This window comes from Mercenaria mercenaria, chromosome 3, assembly GCF_021730395.1.
Source record: "Mercenaria mercenaria strain notata chromosome 3, MADL_Memer_1, whole genome shotgun sequence".
Taxonomy (NCBI): Eukaryota; Metazoa; Mollusca; class Bivalvia; order Venerida; family Veneridae; genus Mercenaria; species Mercenaria mercenaria.
This window is the reverse complement of record NC_069363.1, coordinates 35,733,524-35,750,540: the sequence shown is the minus strand read 5'-3', so window position 1 is coordinate 35,750,540 and position 17,017 is coordinate 35,733,524. Positions and strand designations below refer to the sequence as shown.

Sequence of the window (17,017 nt, the reverse complement as noted above, 5' to 3'; positions counted from 1 at the left end):
ACCATTCAGAATTTTATTACTCACAGAGGAGAATATATCAGACTTTCAAATTCTAGAGGCATTGTAGTTTCTTGTACTACTTTAGATTAGCTCGCCTGCTTAGCTCAGTAAGGAGAGTGCAGATCTACAGATTGGGGTCGTGAGTTTGATCCCGGGGCCAGGCATATGTTCTCCATGACAACGTGATGACAGATAGTGTGTTAAGAATAATTTTGGTCTCCACCTAAGAATCTTGTTGAGAAGTTGGCAGCACTTGTGGAGACCCGGTTAGTACTGGTGCAGAATCAAAGAAGACCAGTTAGGTTAACTGCCATTACATGACTGAAATACTAATGAAAAATGGCGCTTAACTCAAAACAAACAAACTACTTTAGTTTAGTGGAGAGGAATAACGGTTAGCTGGTTTGATCAGAGGAAATTGTGTTTTAATGTATTTTGGCAGATGACTTGAAAATAACAGCCCCTTTACCTCGCTAAAGAACAACTGTACACAATTTGCTTTTTCCAAGATATTTATTATAGAGAAAGTGCAAAGTTTAGAAATCTCGAAACAAAGATGGACAGGATAGCTACGACATACTAACTAAAATAAATGAAATCTCATACCCATCCATCCACTCGCACATACTTAATACATAATGTACTAAACAAACTGCTTGACAAAATTGTAATTCTTGTAATTACCATTATAGTTATTGAATTCTGCATGACATTGGTGACTGTTATTAATATTGTCACATTATATGGACTTCTGATCAGCCTTATGTTTGTTCTTTACAATCAGTTTCACGCATACCAGTGGCATGACAACGAAAATAAAAAATATGATAAAAATAACATATATACAACCCCCCCCCCCCACCCCGCACACACAAATGAAAACGAAAAACAATATTTTTTTTACTGTTGCTTAAAGAAAACTACTTGAAACGAATAAATTTAATTGCATTTTTATCCAAAAATTTTATCATCTTGCAAAACATAACGTTTTAAACTAGGCTTCATGAAAAGAAATTATTTTGGTTGGACATATTCTCTGAACATAATTTATGTCATTGCTTTGAAATGTGCCAAAAAGTTGTTGTTAAAGTAGGAGTATTTGTACAGTTTTGTTCAGCGTATATGATATTCTTATGAATTTTATCTAGCTATTCAAGTAGACTTCTGTGTCTGACTCTGTATGGAGGTAGGTTTACCCTAATGGTTTTATCAGATCAATTACTGTGAAATCATTGATATTCTTAGGGGACAATGTTCATGGATTTCGAGCCTGTTTCAATCACAAACAAACGAGTAACTTTCTAGATTTGTTTATCTTTCAAATTTGATATCCACAAGTATGTATCCCTACAAGTATGTATCCCCACGAAAAAAGCCATTTCAGCTGAAACCTCAAAATTAAATGACTCAACAATAGGCATACTATTTTTGCTGGTATTTTGACAGAAAATTAGCACAAAAATTAAAAGCCATATTTTAAACAAGAGCTTTTTCTACCAGTCATCTGGTAGTCAAAAGAAATTCTGTTAATTTGACATCCATTTACTAATACAATCCAACTTGTTACTAAATTGTGCTTCATTGTGAAGTTTTTCTTATATTTAATTAAAACCTTTTAGGTTTTTTCTAAAAAAGTCCATTTTTCAATATCACAAAATATAGAATGTATAAAACAAATTCAGTTATATATAAATACAAAATTCTGGTAATTGGACCTGGTATACGTCTTTTCCATCTACAACCGCAGCACGAGATTAAGCAATGAGGTTTTGCTATGGGTTCTTCTCGAACCTTCCATGCTTTAATCCCAGCAGTTGTAGGTCTCGTGTACAAGTCAGAAAACAGTATTTTCACATATAAACTATGTATTATGAAATATTGCTTTGCATAAAATGATTATAAATAAAATTCACATCACAAATTAAAAGGAGAAACAAGTAAAAGACTGTCGGAAATCAAATGTGTTGCCAAAGTCCGTGAACATCCAAAACAGCTGAAATATTATTTCTCTATTAGTCTCTGTAGCGTTGGCATAGACAGATACGTTTGTATTGCTTTTGCAAAATCCATGAAATGTTACAATTATCATTACTTTTTGCTTATAGTTGGAAACAAGATAAACATATAATGATAAACTTGTGTCATTTCTGATGGGATAGAATTCATTTATTTTTTCTTGTAGTAGGGCTGCTTGGATGGTGGTTCTTTTTCTGGATTCTTCGTTGGCATATCACCATATCTAGGAGTAGTATGTGGCCTAGTCCTGTCCTTGTAATTGTCACCACTATGCTCGGGCATACTACCACTATCGCCATACTCGTATTTCTCGTAGCTGTCACTAGAATCGTAGTCGTCCGTATCGTAAGTGCGACTGTCACACTTCTGGCATCTACACCGTGCTACGGGGTTTATGATAACCTTTGTATTGTCCAGATTCAATGAAACATTCATGATCACACCGTTTTCTAAAACAAGCAATATACAACTGACAGTCATTGCTTACATGAAATTTGATCATATATAATGCATTTCATTTATTATTCAACTGAAAATAAGATCTTTTCATAACTACACCCTTCAGACTTTAACATGTACAAACAGCTGACGGCCATTTTTTGTTACCCGCAGCTTACAGGGGATGATGATTTGATCAAATATTCGTATTCCATTTATAACTCGACAGAAATTCATCTTTAAAGTAATGAAAAATAAGTAATATTTAATCATATACAGAAATGTATGGTTTTCATATACAGAAATGTACAATTTTCATAATTATACAGAAATGCAGTTTATTTGTAATTCAACGAAAAATCTGTAATATATATATTTATGAAAGAATATAAGTTGAGGACCAGTTATGCCGTGTTAGTACTAGTAGTTAACTTCCCTAAAATTCGGATTACGCAGGCTATCTAAACTAAATGAAATAATGGAATCATTTAAAAAAGGGAACGGTTTATGACCTTTTGTAAGTGATCCTGCAACATTCTTTTCAGTTTATAAACTTTTCTGACATAAGCCCATGAAAAGCAATATAACCTTTTTCGCGACTGCGCATTTTTTTCATATGTTAAGAAAATAATGAAGATTTTACCTATTTTCATCATTGACGACCTTCCCATCGACATTTTGTCTCCGCCGTGGCAAACAGCATCTTTAAATGAAACAGCACAATACATTATACATCTCAATATATAATAAACAGTCCATTTTAGGTATGTACAATGTAGGGGAACACAGTTTGTATTAAGTACGCAGAAGAACGTTATTGTTTTTTCCTTTAAAGATGAGAAGGCGAAAAAAATAAGAGAGCACTATAGTGCATTAAAATCTTAAGTTGAATTGATGTTTCGAAAAAAATCAATTTTCAGAATTGTTTTTAGCATTTTTATCAACAAATAAAAATTATAACCGTATTAAATTTCAGAGCATTTGACATTTGTTATATTTGATATGTGTCCGATATAAAGACTAGCTGAAAAATTAAGTGTACTTTCTCAAACTCAAGTTTAAGAATGAATATTTCTTACTGAAGTTTAAAGATGCTTATGTTAAAATTATATTTTCCTCATTTGTTTTCAACCTAAATCCGACCAAATCTATATCTGCCGATAAACAGCTTTCTGATGTGTTCGCAAAAAATACGAAACTGGCAGTACGGGCATTATTATTCTTGAAAATTTAGTAAATAAAGTTAAAGCGAAAATATACAATAAGAGCAATATTTACCGAATGGGTTGTTGGGCATCATGTCTTCCTTCGAGACACGCTGTGCATGGCGGGACATTATTTCTTTCATCTTCTTCTTTTTGCAGATATCCTCACGGAGTGTTTCAACAGGCTTTTCATACGCCATCTGCGAATCGGTCTGGTCACACATGCTCCGTAGTTTCTTTAGGCACGGGTTGGGCTTTCCACAGTTGCGCATGATTTCGTAGTACTGATATTCGGTTAAGTTATTTTTCCTGTTATTCAGTGCCTCAAGGAAACTCTCATCCATCATCCAGCGTAGATCTGACCGTCCATTATAGACTTCTTTTGTCAAGTTATTCAAACGTATGAGAATGTTTCTGTAACACCTGTCGTAGAAATCTGGATAGAAATACATGAGACCCACAGCTAGTGTGGCTGTCGTGTAAGCCATTTCGCCAGACACATACTGGTATCTTCTTTCACCGCCATAATAAGAGTACTCGTTGTCCACGGAATACTCGTGCATCAAAGATTCTAGATTATGCGAGACTTCACATGCATACATGGCCACATGCTTCTTGGCATATTCTTTATTATTTGCCCGCAGTTGATTTACCAGTTCATTTATTACACGTGCAGCTAGACCAGTCGAAATCGTTCCATTATGCTCGTTCGAATGGACTTTCTCAAGAGCCTTTCTTACAATGCTTTCATCAAGCGAATTTTCAAATTCCTATAAAGAAAAATCATTATTAATGTTTACCTTTTCGTAATACAATCGTAATGACTTCATTAATAAATTTGTAATGTTTTTTAATTTAACCTATGTAAAGTATGTTTGACGAGCAGTTTTATGCATGTGTAACAGTATGTGGAGCGTTAGATTTTAAAGATATGGTTTTGCCTCTCCGCATGGAAGTCATCGGTTCAAACCCCAGTGACGCCATCACATCACCCCCTCACACCACACCTGTACTAGTACTACCCGAGATATATACAAATATACACTGTTACTAGTGATTTCAAAGAGAATCGCCAATACACAAAAAGGAAAAAAAAACCTACTATGTTTCACTAAGTAAGAGTAAGAGTAAGAATGATTTTATTATAGTGACATGTGCGTAAACGTATACAATTACAAATTACTTAAAGGAGCATAATAGCACCCGGCCCAGTGGACCTATAGGTCACCTTATAGTAAGAAGTTGTAACATTAAACAGTTTTAGACATAATAGTACATATAAATATAATTAACAATCAATTACGTATGTGCATAAATATAAAAACATTTTGAACACGATATTCTATATGGCAAAGGAAATACATGGTTATATATAAGGACTTATGTTTGACATTAAAATAAGGAGATAATTTAATACATTTACGAATTGTACATATAAGTTCGTCTATGCAAATATGATCTCATTACAAATTTTGCTGATTTCCTAGGGTATAAACAAAGTAATGTCTTTAACTTTTCATTGGTATTCAACGCTGGAAATTCATCATTGACAATATCACCAAAGGTACTTGTTCTAATATTATCGTAAAATGGGCATTGTAACATAAAATGAGTCTCATTTTCGACCTCATTCATTGTACAAAATCTACAAAGTCTTTGCTCTGGAGCTTCACCAACATAACGTCCTGTTTCGATGCGTAATGGTAAAATACCTATACGGAGTTGACAAAGCATGGAACGCTCGTACTTTTTGAGATTCATTACCACATAGTCTTCTAGTTTGAATTCATGTTTAAATAGTCCTCTCCAGATGAAACATTGAAATAAATCGTTAGTACAAGATGGAACAATTCTTGCTGAACAGACATAGGGTAAAACGGGGTAACTGGGACACTTAAAGAAACCCTGTTGAGTAATATTTTAGAAAGACAAAATATAAACTTGATTTATTGATATTTCAGTATGCGCAAACTATATAATATATGACGAATATAAACTTTAACCAGTGATTAAATATAAATTAATTAAACATTGGTCAAATGTCCCAAGTTACCCCACCCAGTTGGGGTAACTTGGGACATTTTAGTTTTATTAGAATTTATGTATATTACAGTCGCATTTATGACAAATGAAACCATTCATGTCCACAGATCAAAAAAGAATTCTAAACTGAAAATATAGCTCAGTATTAATTACAATATATGTCTGTTTTGTAAAACAAGGATGCATAAAGAAATCAATATGTCCAATTTTTGCCTAAATTATGTCATTATTTGTTTCAATATATGCTTATTATATAAATCATTTAAAATAAAAAAATGTTATAAGTGTAAATAACTATGTATGAATTAAACATAAACTTGACATAATCCATTATGTACTTATATGTGTGATTTTTAAACTTGAAACTGATCAAAATTTTAAACAGTCTTAAAATATAGATTTTATCAAATATTAACGTGACAATTAAAATGTGTGTCTTTTTTTCACAAAGAAATAAGGACATTAACTAGCTGTTTGCATACAGGAAAACTCGGAGGGGATGAAATGTGTGGGGAATGAAGGCAGGGTTAAGGAGATCTAGAGGGACACATGGGCATACGCTCTCGGAAACTATTGGCAACTGTACCTAAAATGTGTTGTCTGGCCAATATTTGGTGTTTGCTTTAGCCTGAATATTTGACACAACGTCATATTTTAAAGGAGTAATTAACTAAAAGAACTACCATGTTGGCTTGACTGTCAGTTGGTTCCTGCGCTTCACCTAGTATAAATACTACTTATTAATATAAGATTTGCCGACAGCTTCTTTAAACATGAAAGAAATATCAGTATTAGCCTATTAGACTATCAAAAAATCTAAACTCACCAGATTTTACGCGGAATGAGTGGGAGGGGTTCACGGAACGATCTCCATTTAAATAAACGTATGTGACTAAACAGTGACTTAGATCATGTAAACTTGGTATCGGGTAGAAAATTCAGTAGTTGCACCAGAGTTAAGCTAATATATATTATGACCATGCCTGTGAACTAGTGGTATACTTACAAAATATCAGAGTTTCGTCATTACTAGACTTTCTTTCCTATTTTCATTTCATTTGTGGAAAAAGATTAAAAGTTGACAATTTATAGTGGTTATGTCCAGTTATGTACAACATTTTATGTACTGTCAATTGGAGTATATCCCCTTTTTCTTTCAGCATCCAGTTTGTTCAAAAATAAAATCACGGAGAACTTTGTTCTTACCGACAGTGTCCCACTTGCCCCAATACAGTAGGGTAAGTGGGACACTTTTGAAAAGGAACGTTCAAAAATAAAGTATGTTGTAATTTCTCAAAAACAAATATCATTGTATGAAATAGTAATGTGATACCTACAGTTTTGCAACTCTTCCAATAACTGAAGGTATCAACACATACCAATATAAATATTTTGGACATGCCATATTTCACAAACAAGCACCTGTTTTATAACGTCGTTGTCTGACGTCAACGCAACGGTTCATGACAGGCCACTTTATTATTCAAAATGAAAGTAAAAAAAAACAAAACAAAATCATTATACTTTTTTATAGAATTTAAAAAAAAATAATGCCATGTCCTTGATTTGCAATGATACATAATACACTTCAATATTTCAAACAAGTTAAATGCGATATTACATGTATACGAGAACCAGCTTCTTGCGTCAAAATTGACGTCACATTTATGATCAAGACGTTACGGTACCGAAATTAAATATCTTTAAGATCTTATTGATATACCGACCACATATAAGCAAATTTATCTAGAAAGTCAAACGACTATTTCCATTGTGCGTTTCACTAGACAGGAACATAACGAGAATATTTTAAAGCACCATCTGAAAAAAATAGGCATAATTATTTACAGCGTGTAATTTTATGTTTTCTTATTTTTATTTAATTAGTAATACTCTCAACATATGTCTAAGAAAATCGATTCTTAAAATATTTTCCAATCCATCGGCAGAAAATGTTTTGTCATAATAGGCTTTAACACTGAATGTTCTTTTTCAACATATGATCTTATTTAGGGAACGTAATCAATATTTACCCCAATTTACTGAAAAGTGTAAAGTGTCCCAGTTTCCCCACTGTCCCAGATACCCCATTTTACCCTATATGAGGTTTGTCGCAGTATGGTGAAACAGTGCGAATGCCGGCTTTTGTTTTGTTTTTGTCTTTCAGCAAGGTGTTAAAGTATACTATTATTATGCACCTGTCAATATTTTGCCCGCCCAGGGGGGCGGCGGGCTGACCCAGGGGAATTTGACATTTCAAAAAAATTGTTGTCTAAATCCCCACCCTAGAGACAACCTTTTTTGTCTAAATCCCACCCTAGAGCCTTGTTGGTACATCAAATGTTTGTCTAATTCCCGCCTGTCGGGAATGGCCTTCTGTCTAAAGTCCCGTGTATGCCCGCCGCTCCCCCGGGCGGGCAAAATATTGACAGGTGCATTACTTGCAATGTGAAATTATAAGTGCGTGAGTATTTTACAGGCTGTATATTAAGTAATACATGAATACTAAGTTTTGATATATAGTTTTGATAATCTTACGTGCATAGATTTCACACTGTCCGATAGTATTGAAAGAAATGTGCGATACATTCCTTTGCCTGGCTCATGCATTCTTTCTTCCCATTGGTTTACTTTTGTTGGTAAACCTTGTAACTCGTCCAGTTGACTTTTTACATCTGAGAAAACATGATATTATTTATAAGATTGTTCTCATCTGTTGCAGTTAACTGAAAAGTGGTATCAGTAAGATATTTAACTCGAATAAAAATACTGAGAAAATGCTGAAGCACATGTACATATATAATTAATGATATTGTTTGTTTACATGCCATACAGACTATACACACCTCCTGGACACATTTTAGTTTACATGCCATACATACTATAAACACCTCCTGGACACATTTTAGTTTGCATGCCATACAGACTATACACACCTCATGGACACATTTTAGTTTACATGCCATACAGACTATACACACCTCCTGGACAAATTTTAGCAACACCACGTTCCTCTATTTGACCTTCTACATATCTACTCAACATTTTCTTCATTGCCCGAAATTTGTGATTTTCTTCTACCATCGTCTCACTGTCAGGTTTTTCTTCACGCCAGTTAGTATGCATATTCTGTGAAGTATAAACAAGTCAACGGTGATAATGACTGTTTTAAAGTATAGCTGCCATTTTATTGTAATAGACATCAAATATATGCCATTTTATTGTAATAGACATCAAATATAATTATACTTTTCTTAGTATTTCTTATTCTCGGTATTATTATTGTCACAGGTATATGAATATTTGACTTACATAGTAGAATGTGTTATCGAGTTCACTGTTTTTGATTAACTCCCTTTATGACCCTAACTACTAGTATATAACTGGAGGTATTGCTCTATAGCTTGTTTGCCTTTTAACATACAATTTAAACCGTTATGGAGCAAGAAATACCGATTTTCCCCATACAACAAGCTAATGTTCCATTTCGTTTTTTTATGTTACGTTAAAACAGCTGAAGCAGTTGTCCAGAGACAATGCATAATTACAGAGATAAAAAGCACAAGTTTCAATGATTTAGTCAAAACGTAAAAGGAGGTTATCGAAAACAATGGCTTTTGTAATACTTTCTACTACAAAAGGTACGTAGTAGTACAAAGTTGAAAATGTAACACTGGCAAGCTGTATTAAGCAGTCACTTCACTTCAGCAGCCAATCAACTAACTTTCCACATTGACTTTCTACCATAACAGAGTTTGATACCAACTCAGTGACACTGCCGCAGCGTGCGGCGCCCTAGAAACGGCGCAAATTTCTATACTCGCGAGAACTATTGATCTGAAAGGCACATAATATCTAAAATAGTATTTTAAAAATGACACAAATGTAAAAAAAACATGGGTCATGTAAACCTACTCCATCTTTCGTGAACATTCGTACGCGGTGCCGAAAGCGCTTCCGGTAATTGTACATTTGATCATGCATCTCGTCTTTAATGAACATTAAAGCTTCCTCTTTGTCATCGGAGTCAGGGGATACCAGTTCACATGTCGGCTCTGAAAATTTGAATCATTATATACCTCTTTTTATTGCATTTGAAAAAGTATCTTATATATCTAACTTCAAAGGGTTTTTGCTTGAACCGTACCAGAAACTACTTGTATATTTTATTTTCGAATGTGTTTCTGGTACAAACTGAATAAAAGCAGATCTTATTCTTTAGAGTAACTTTATGCCAGAAAAGTAGGTGTAATGAAATAATTATCACATGCTTTCTAATAAACACGAATATCATATAACGTATCAACCTCGACTCAAACACAAAGCTAGCTCTGTTATATCGATCAATATAATTAAGGAAATGTGAATCGGCTGGTCTACCCTGTTACCCGCCCTCGCTGGGACTAGCCACTGTCGTGCCGACCTATCGGATGGAGATGAGTAAAATAAACCATCATTAACCTATGAAAAGTTCCGTGGCTAAGCGTAAACGTATAACGGCCCTATAACAAGTCAAGGATTCTGCAGATGTTATAACACGAAAAATCCTGCGTTGTCCCTACAGTATCACGTTTTCCTAAATGATTAGTACCGACTGTTTACTAATCAATCGGTACTAATTATTTGGGAAAAACGTAGCACTGAGCTATAAACACGTTTATTATTTATAATTAATATGAATGAACACATCTATCATTTCGACAATGATCTGGCAATAAAATGTTAACATTTTCTTGAGAAGTTATTAGTTCACTCATATTGAATAACTGACATGGTCTCCTAAATGGTTAGTACTCAGTACATTTATCATTTCTTTTCAAATATATGTACTAAGTCTTGTTTGAATGTAGCGTTGCTTCCCCTTAACGGTACATTAAATACCGCGCGAAGATTGGTTCTTTCCAGCATTGCTGTCTTAATGATATTTACCTTATAAAATTTTCAAACAAAATGATTTGAGTCATACCAGGGAAGTCACGGTCTGAGCAGTCGAAATTGACGTCAATGGTTACAAAGTTGTTACAGAAGTCTGGATCATTTTCAGCCCGGTGCATCGGATCCAGCATAATCACCAACCTGTACATACCTGCAGAATTTTTGAATAAAAAATTTATACCATATGAAATGTGACAATTAGTTTTCTTTTACAATATATAGAAAAACCTTTTTAGAAAGACAACCGTTTGAAGAGCCAGAAAGTCGTTTTTTTATAATTTTGCGAGTTGTCTTTGTTCAAAGATCAAGGACACTGAAAGTGTTTTGATTGAAGGTGAATCTAAAGATATGATGACTAAAGTGAATATCGAAGTTTCTGGACCTGACCTAAATGATATTAACCGAGGCCGAGAAGAATATCAATAAGGCCAGGTGTATATACTTTGATATTCACCGATATTATCATACAGTTTAAAATTTTGGACTGCATTGGAAAAAGAGGAGTTTGGTTATTATGTAACAGTAAAATTAATGTCAGATTGTTCATTTGAAAAAAAATGTATACAGTCAATCCTGTTCTACAAAACTCCCGTAATGTACTAGAAATGCAAAAATGTTGTCAAAACTATAGCACTCTTTTAATTATATGCCATACTATGCAATCGCTGATGCGATGTGAACTTAATCGTTATTCAGTATATAGCGTGAATTTATTCATAAGAATATCTCTTTTTTTTCTGTGAAAATAACTTTCTATGTCCCCATGCGACCAGTTACCGACCAATGAAATGAGGAGTCATAAAATATTAAATGGTCCTTTTGTCTAGGTTGTCATTACTTACAGGCAATCTTTACCTTAGGTTTGACTGTAATTGAGGAATCATTAAAACTCTACAATTAGTTATTTGCTAATATATCTATCAACTGCCTTCATAATGCTAGACGAACCTATATATATATTATGTATTCACCAAAGGATAGGTAAGTAATATATTTTCGAAATCTTCCAATATTTCTTCTTGATATTTTTTTCGTTTCTCCTTGACTAACAGTTACCTGTCCGTTTTAATAAGAAAATGACTAGATCTTACCGCAGTGTGGGCGATTGTTCTCTCTGATAATGTTTAACCAGTTCACTTCTTCAAGGTCTTCTGACGCTGAAAAATATGATTAGTTTTTCATTGTATTAGTATAAACAGATTCAATGAAAACGACGAAATTGTCCTGTCATGTCAATCAGCTGGTTTATATTGTTCGTGTAAAAAATTTTGTTTAATGACAGCTTCTGGACAAAATAATGAATCTATACCTTTGCCTTTTTAGCAAATGGCTATTCATATTTTGCTTGAGGCATTTTGCATGAAGAATTAGTTTGTCTTTCTGTAAGTTTTACATCAAACTGGGAGCTTAGAAATATTCCATAAACATAAATTTAATAAAGTTAACTGTCTACTATTTGAAATCATTGAACCGAATAAATTTAATGAATAGGAAACGTTTTCACAGTTTCACACTTGTATGCCCAATTCAGCTTTAGAGCATGCAGATATTTTATACTCCGTTTCAAAAATGTATTAATACGATACATACAATTGATGCATTTCGGATATCTCAGAATCTCGTCTGCAACACCAATTGTTGGCATACGTTTCCGCTCCATACTAGTATTCTTTTCATAGTAATAGTAATTCTCCTCCATTTGACTGTTCATGCATTCTGTTCTGTTAGGAAATGCTCTGTAACCAGTCGTAGAGTCAAGTGGTGAGAGAAACCCGACTGCAAAGTAACATGCTTCGTCATCATCGATTTCTGGCAGTAATGCATGGATCTGTGTATAAAGCAATCCTTTACAGTTACAATTTTGTTATATACAGAACAAAAACTATTAGAGCTGAATTGTGGACAGAATCACGGGTGTGTAAAATGCAAGGTTTTGCCTTGCATCTAAATTATTACAATAATTATATTGCAAAGGGTATATATTTTGACTAATTAAGCGTATATGTACACATACACTCGTAAATTAAACTTTCACTTAGCCACGGTTTTTATAGTAAAAACAACAGCAACAATAAAAAATGCCAGCAGCATTTTCTGCTTTATATTTAATGTTCAGCGGAAACTTTTATTGATATTTTGTTTTTAAATTGCAAAGCCAAACAGTACTACTCGTACCTTTATATTGTTCTGTTCAGTGATAGAGCCGATTGTGTGTGCGAGATTTGAGCGACCCTCCCGTTCGTATACATTAATTGTAGAAAACATGTCATCTGGGACGCTGTAACCATACTGACTGAATACCAGATCAAGCTTCACATCCTCCGCTGAAAAAGAAAGTGTCACCATATATACTGAACACTTAAATATAGTTAAACATAAAATTTATATCTGTTTCAAAAGAGACAAACGCATTGTTAAGGCCTCTTTTTATAGAGCTTACCCTAAGCCCTCTTTACGCAAGGGAAATGCTCTGTTTATATGTTTATAGTTTAGTTTGAAAAGTCAAGGCTCATTTAAAGCATCTGTATAGAGTGAACTTGTTGACTGAACACCGTTTGTCAATCATAATCCTGTCCATGTTATATCAGTGCAATGGAAAAGTATGCTATCTATGTTACCTACTATACAGGATAACACAGTCATGCATCTAACAGTCCTGAAACTGTTTTCTTTGATTTTCTCATATTTCTAGATATTTTTCCTATACTTTGATGCATATATATGGGTAACAGAGATCATTCTCTTTCCAGCAATAGCTTTCTTAACATATTTTACCTTGTGAAATTCTGTGGGTTTTAACATTCTTAAAAATCGTCTGTTTGCTGACACATTTCACCATAAAAATGTCACACTTTCCCCCAGAGCATTAAATGATTTGATCTTTACATATATTTTTCTTTTCAAAGTGCTGACCTTTACAGCAATTGTGCATGATTTTTTTCGCGCCTAGAGCTAAAACGTGCATGATTTGCATGAGATACTATGTACATAGCCACCTAAGCCGACAATAATGTTTTAGCGGAGTTGTCTCCATTATTTTTCAGATATTTTACCCAGGATCATTTTTTTCCAGCTCAAATAACTCCTTTTCAGAAAATGATATTTTAAATATTTTCCAGACTGCGTACTTTGATGCAGTTAGCTACACATCTATCTAAAAAAGATAGTGCCTACTTGAAGTTTGTATTTTTAGTTCCAATGCCTACAAAGTTTTTATACTTTTACAGTGGTTGTGTAGAACGGCACTCGATTTAGAAAGACGTACAATTTATTTTATATAAATGCTTGTGACTCGCTGAAAAAATATTTCGATAGATAGATAAGTATTACAAGTTAAAGCATAGCAAAAATTCTTCTAGGGCACATCTATGTAAATATATAACGATCATCTTGTAAAATTTTGGTTGCAATGTGTTTTATATATTGGTCATCGGTGTATGGAACCCCAGGATCGGACACAAGGACAAGACCATTCTACCTTAATGACATTCCGTATCCTTTCGTCTAAGCATCACCGGGGCGTTACATTTTGATTTTGATTGATTTAATCATATTTTATTACTCTTTGATATGATGTTATTACAATAACAATTCCAACATACATAATCAAAGGGCAAAAGGATCGGACAACAAGTTCTGACAACATTAGAGACTGTCCTACCCTTGATTATTCACATATTTATATAATCATTTTGCACCAAGGATGCGTTTATTTCTGTACAAAAATATTAAAAGCTAAATTTTTGAAAATGAACTGTTGTTTTCTACTGCCTAAAAATGTCAAGTTCGCTGTTTCCAAAGTATTTACGCTAACATAAGTTGTTAAATCCAACAACAAAGTAAATCCGTTACCACTTTCAGTTGAGTAAATACGGCAATTAAGAAAACACTGGCCGTACACATTGGCCTGGTCAGTCCATGTAGTGTACCGTTCGATGCGTGAATTTGTTGCGCACAATGGGGTTTGTTTTCTTATATTGACCATGCATTCGAAGGTAACGACGTATGTTAACCATTGTGACAAATAAGATTATTTGCATGTTTCAACAAAGCACTTTTCCATCCCCGGGTTTAATATTATGTAATCCGCAGAGCGCGTTCAGTCAGAAAGTCGCCTCAATCAGGAAAGAATGATTTTAACGTCAGAGGTTATTTCTATGGTCACGGAGTTTGACTGGCCAGCCTGTAATGACAACAGCTTTCGAGGTCAGTTGCTCAGTCAAGTGTGACTTACCGATTCCAAGTGTTCCTTCTCAAGACTTCTCAAGAGATTAGGTACCTCGGTAATATAAACAAAAGCAGTTATTTTTGTTCTTATTTGGTTACTCCTTGCTAGCCAACCGTTGCTAATGAATCGCAATCTCAGCGATAAAAAAATCAGATTTTTAATAACGTATGACAGTGATTTACTTTGCTTTTAGGTAGGGACCACCAATTATTTTCCCATAGACTTCCATTATAACAATATGGCGTCTATGGTCTTACGGAAATGGAAACATTATATCTAATTCAAGTTCGACCAAAGAAACGGGTGAAACACATGTGAATAGTGATACTTGATCCGAGTTTTTTTTTCACGTGAATGATATGACCCCCAGTTTACATCGATGGAATGGCACGTAAGGTACTGGACAAAGTGTTCCAAACAAAAATTGTTTGAAAGACAAATGTCCGTGATTCAAATGATGAAATTTTGGGAAACCAAATAAATTGTTTTGACTGAAAATCTTGTCTTTGAATATATAATAGACAGTAGTAAAATACCTTAACAATAATACTATCAAAAGTGCCTCACAAGTTAAAGATTCAGATTCAGATAGTTCCGATTCTTTGGCAGGTATAACACGATCGTTGCAAGTTACATGAAAATAATTTATGTCGCGAAGTTTTTTTAAGATAAAAAATAACATACATTCTGATATTTTACCGAAACACTGCTTGCTCAGATGGTATGAAAGAACAGTTTCTTTTTTCTCTTTTTCTTAAGGACACGTCACGGCTGAGATAGTTTAGCATTATTAGTTTACAATACACAGTCGGTATTGAAATTGTGTTTCCAATACATGTGCTCATTAGATAAATCCTCAATATCTATGTGAAAATAAGGAATGTGTTTTATATGATTGCAACACTGCGAGTTGCTCTAATTACTGACAAATGACTGAAACAATAGGAATTCATACGAGACATGGATAGACAAAACGACAGTGAGGTAACAATATATTCTTTTATTGTTTTAATGTATGAGTTGTAAGCTACAATATAGAATACCCATTTTATGAAAATCAAACTGGAAGTTAAAAATAACCGAAAAAATTTAATTAGGTCATGAGTCATCATATACCTGTCAAAATTTATCATTAGTTTTCACGAGCTGTCAAAATTATTTTTATCTCTCTATTCTGCAAATGCATTGTTTTTGAAAGTATCTTGTCGGATATTGTAGTGTGTAACTTACTTTACATTCCACATTAATATTTGTGCTTGAAATTGTTTTGTTGAGCTCACCGAAGTCACATATGAATTTCTATTGTTTTAGTTTATTGTCTGTTATAAAGGTACCAGATCTCAATATTAAGATATAAGACTTGTTCCTTTCTGGTAGACAAAGGGAACTATTTGATTGAATCATAATATAACGGTTTTTGGAAAGAACTGAATATTCTTTGGTTTTTTGTTATTCACCGGAAATTCAAGTGACATCACCTTAAAGAAATTGTAACTAAACGTGCCTTAGAAGGTGTCTCTTCCCGTTCGATTTTTGTTCTTTCAAGTTGTTCTTACGAAACTATTGATATTTGAAAAAGATTAAGAGGAACTATATGTACATAGTTTTTAATGAAAAAAAGGTAATGAATATCATCGATCCTTTTATGAAAAAAATTCACATACATTACAATCTATATTTAATTCATCAACTGCTTTTACTACATTATCAAATATATGTGTAAAATATAAGTAAATAATATTTAAACTTACGACCATAATCATACGACAGCACAGGAATTATGCCACATAAAACCAGGACATTAATGCCCAGAAGGCATTTTCTCCAGTCCATATTTCCCAGATCCAAGTAGATTGAAGTTCTCTTCCTTGAAACACCTAAATCTTCTGAAGCTATCTGTGATATTTCTGTTTTATTTATTCATGACAGATGACGCAGATCTATACGAGGACGAGGCTGGCTTTTAAAAATAGGCCGTTTGAAAATATGTGTTTCCTGCACCTGAACGTTAAAACTTACCCATGTTCATTATTCGTTGTTTCTCCGCTGTCAACCTGAATTTGTTTAAACATCAGGGCCGAGTTGTTTGAAAGTTTGACAGGTTGTTAAAGTAACCGTCAATTAAATTTTGATTCAAAATATCAGTCTTGGT

General features: G+C 33.7%; 1 protein-coding gene across 1 annotated transcript; it reads right to left on the bottom strand.

Moving 5' to 3' along the window:
* Positions 1-494: 494 nt before the first annotated feature.
* On the bottom strand, positions 495-16,746 carry LOC123525082 (uncharacterized). The gene is made up of 11 exons (XM_045303821.2): positions 16,617-16,746; positions 12,813-12,961; positions 12,228-12,465; positions 11,729-11,794; positions 10,669-10,788; positions 9,618-9,757; positions 8,684-8,831; positions 8,241-8,377; positions 3,733-4,429; positions 3,098-3,157; positions 495-2,465 (listed from the first exon to the last, which is right to left on the bottom strand). The coding sequence occupies exons 1-11, from the start codon at positions 16,696-16,698 to the stop codon at positions 2,167-2,169; spliced, it is 2,136 nt and encodes a 711-aa protein (XP_045159756.2). The 5' UTR covers positions 16,699-16,746; the 3' UTR covers positions 495-2,166.
* Positions 16,747-17,017: the final 271 nt, after the last annotated feature.

Bases quoted from the DNA above. Each gene is read 5' to 3' on its own strand.
- LOC123525082 (XM_045303821.2), bottom strand. From the start codon at position 16,698: ATGGACTGGAGAAAATGCCTTCTGGGCATTAATGTCCTGGTTTTATGT. The intron at 3,158-3,732 runs GTAAATATTGCT...TTTCATTTAAAG, and splicing joins GATGCCCAACAACCCATTCG to ATGCTGTTTGCCACGGCGGA. The intron at 2,466-3,097 runs GTAAAATCTTCA...TGCTTGTTTTAG, and splicing joins GTCGTCAATGATGAAAATAG to AAAACGGTGTGATCATGAAT.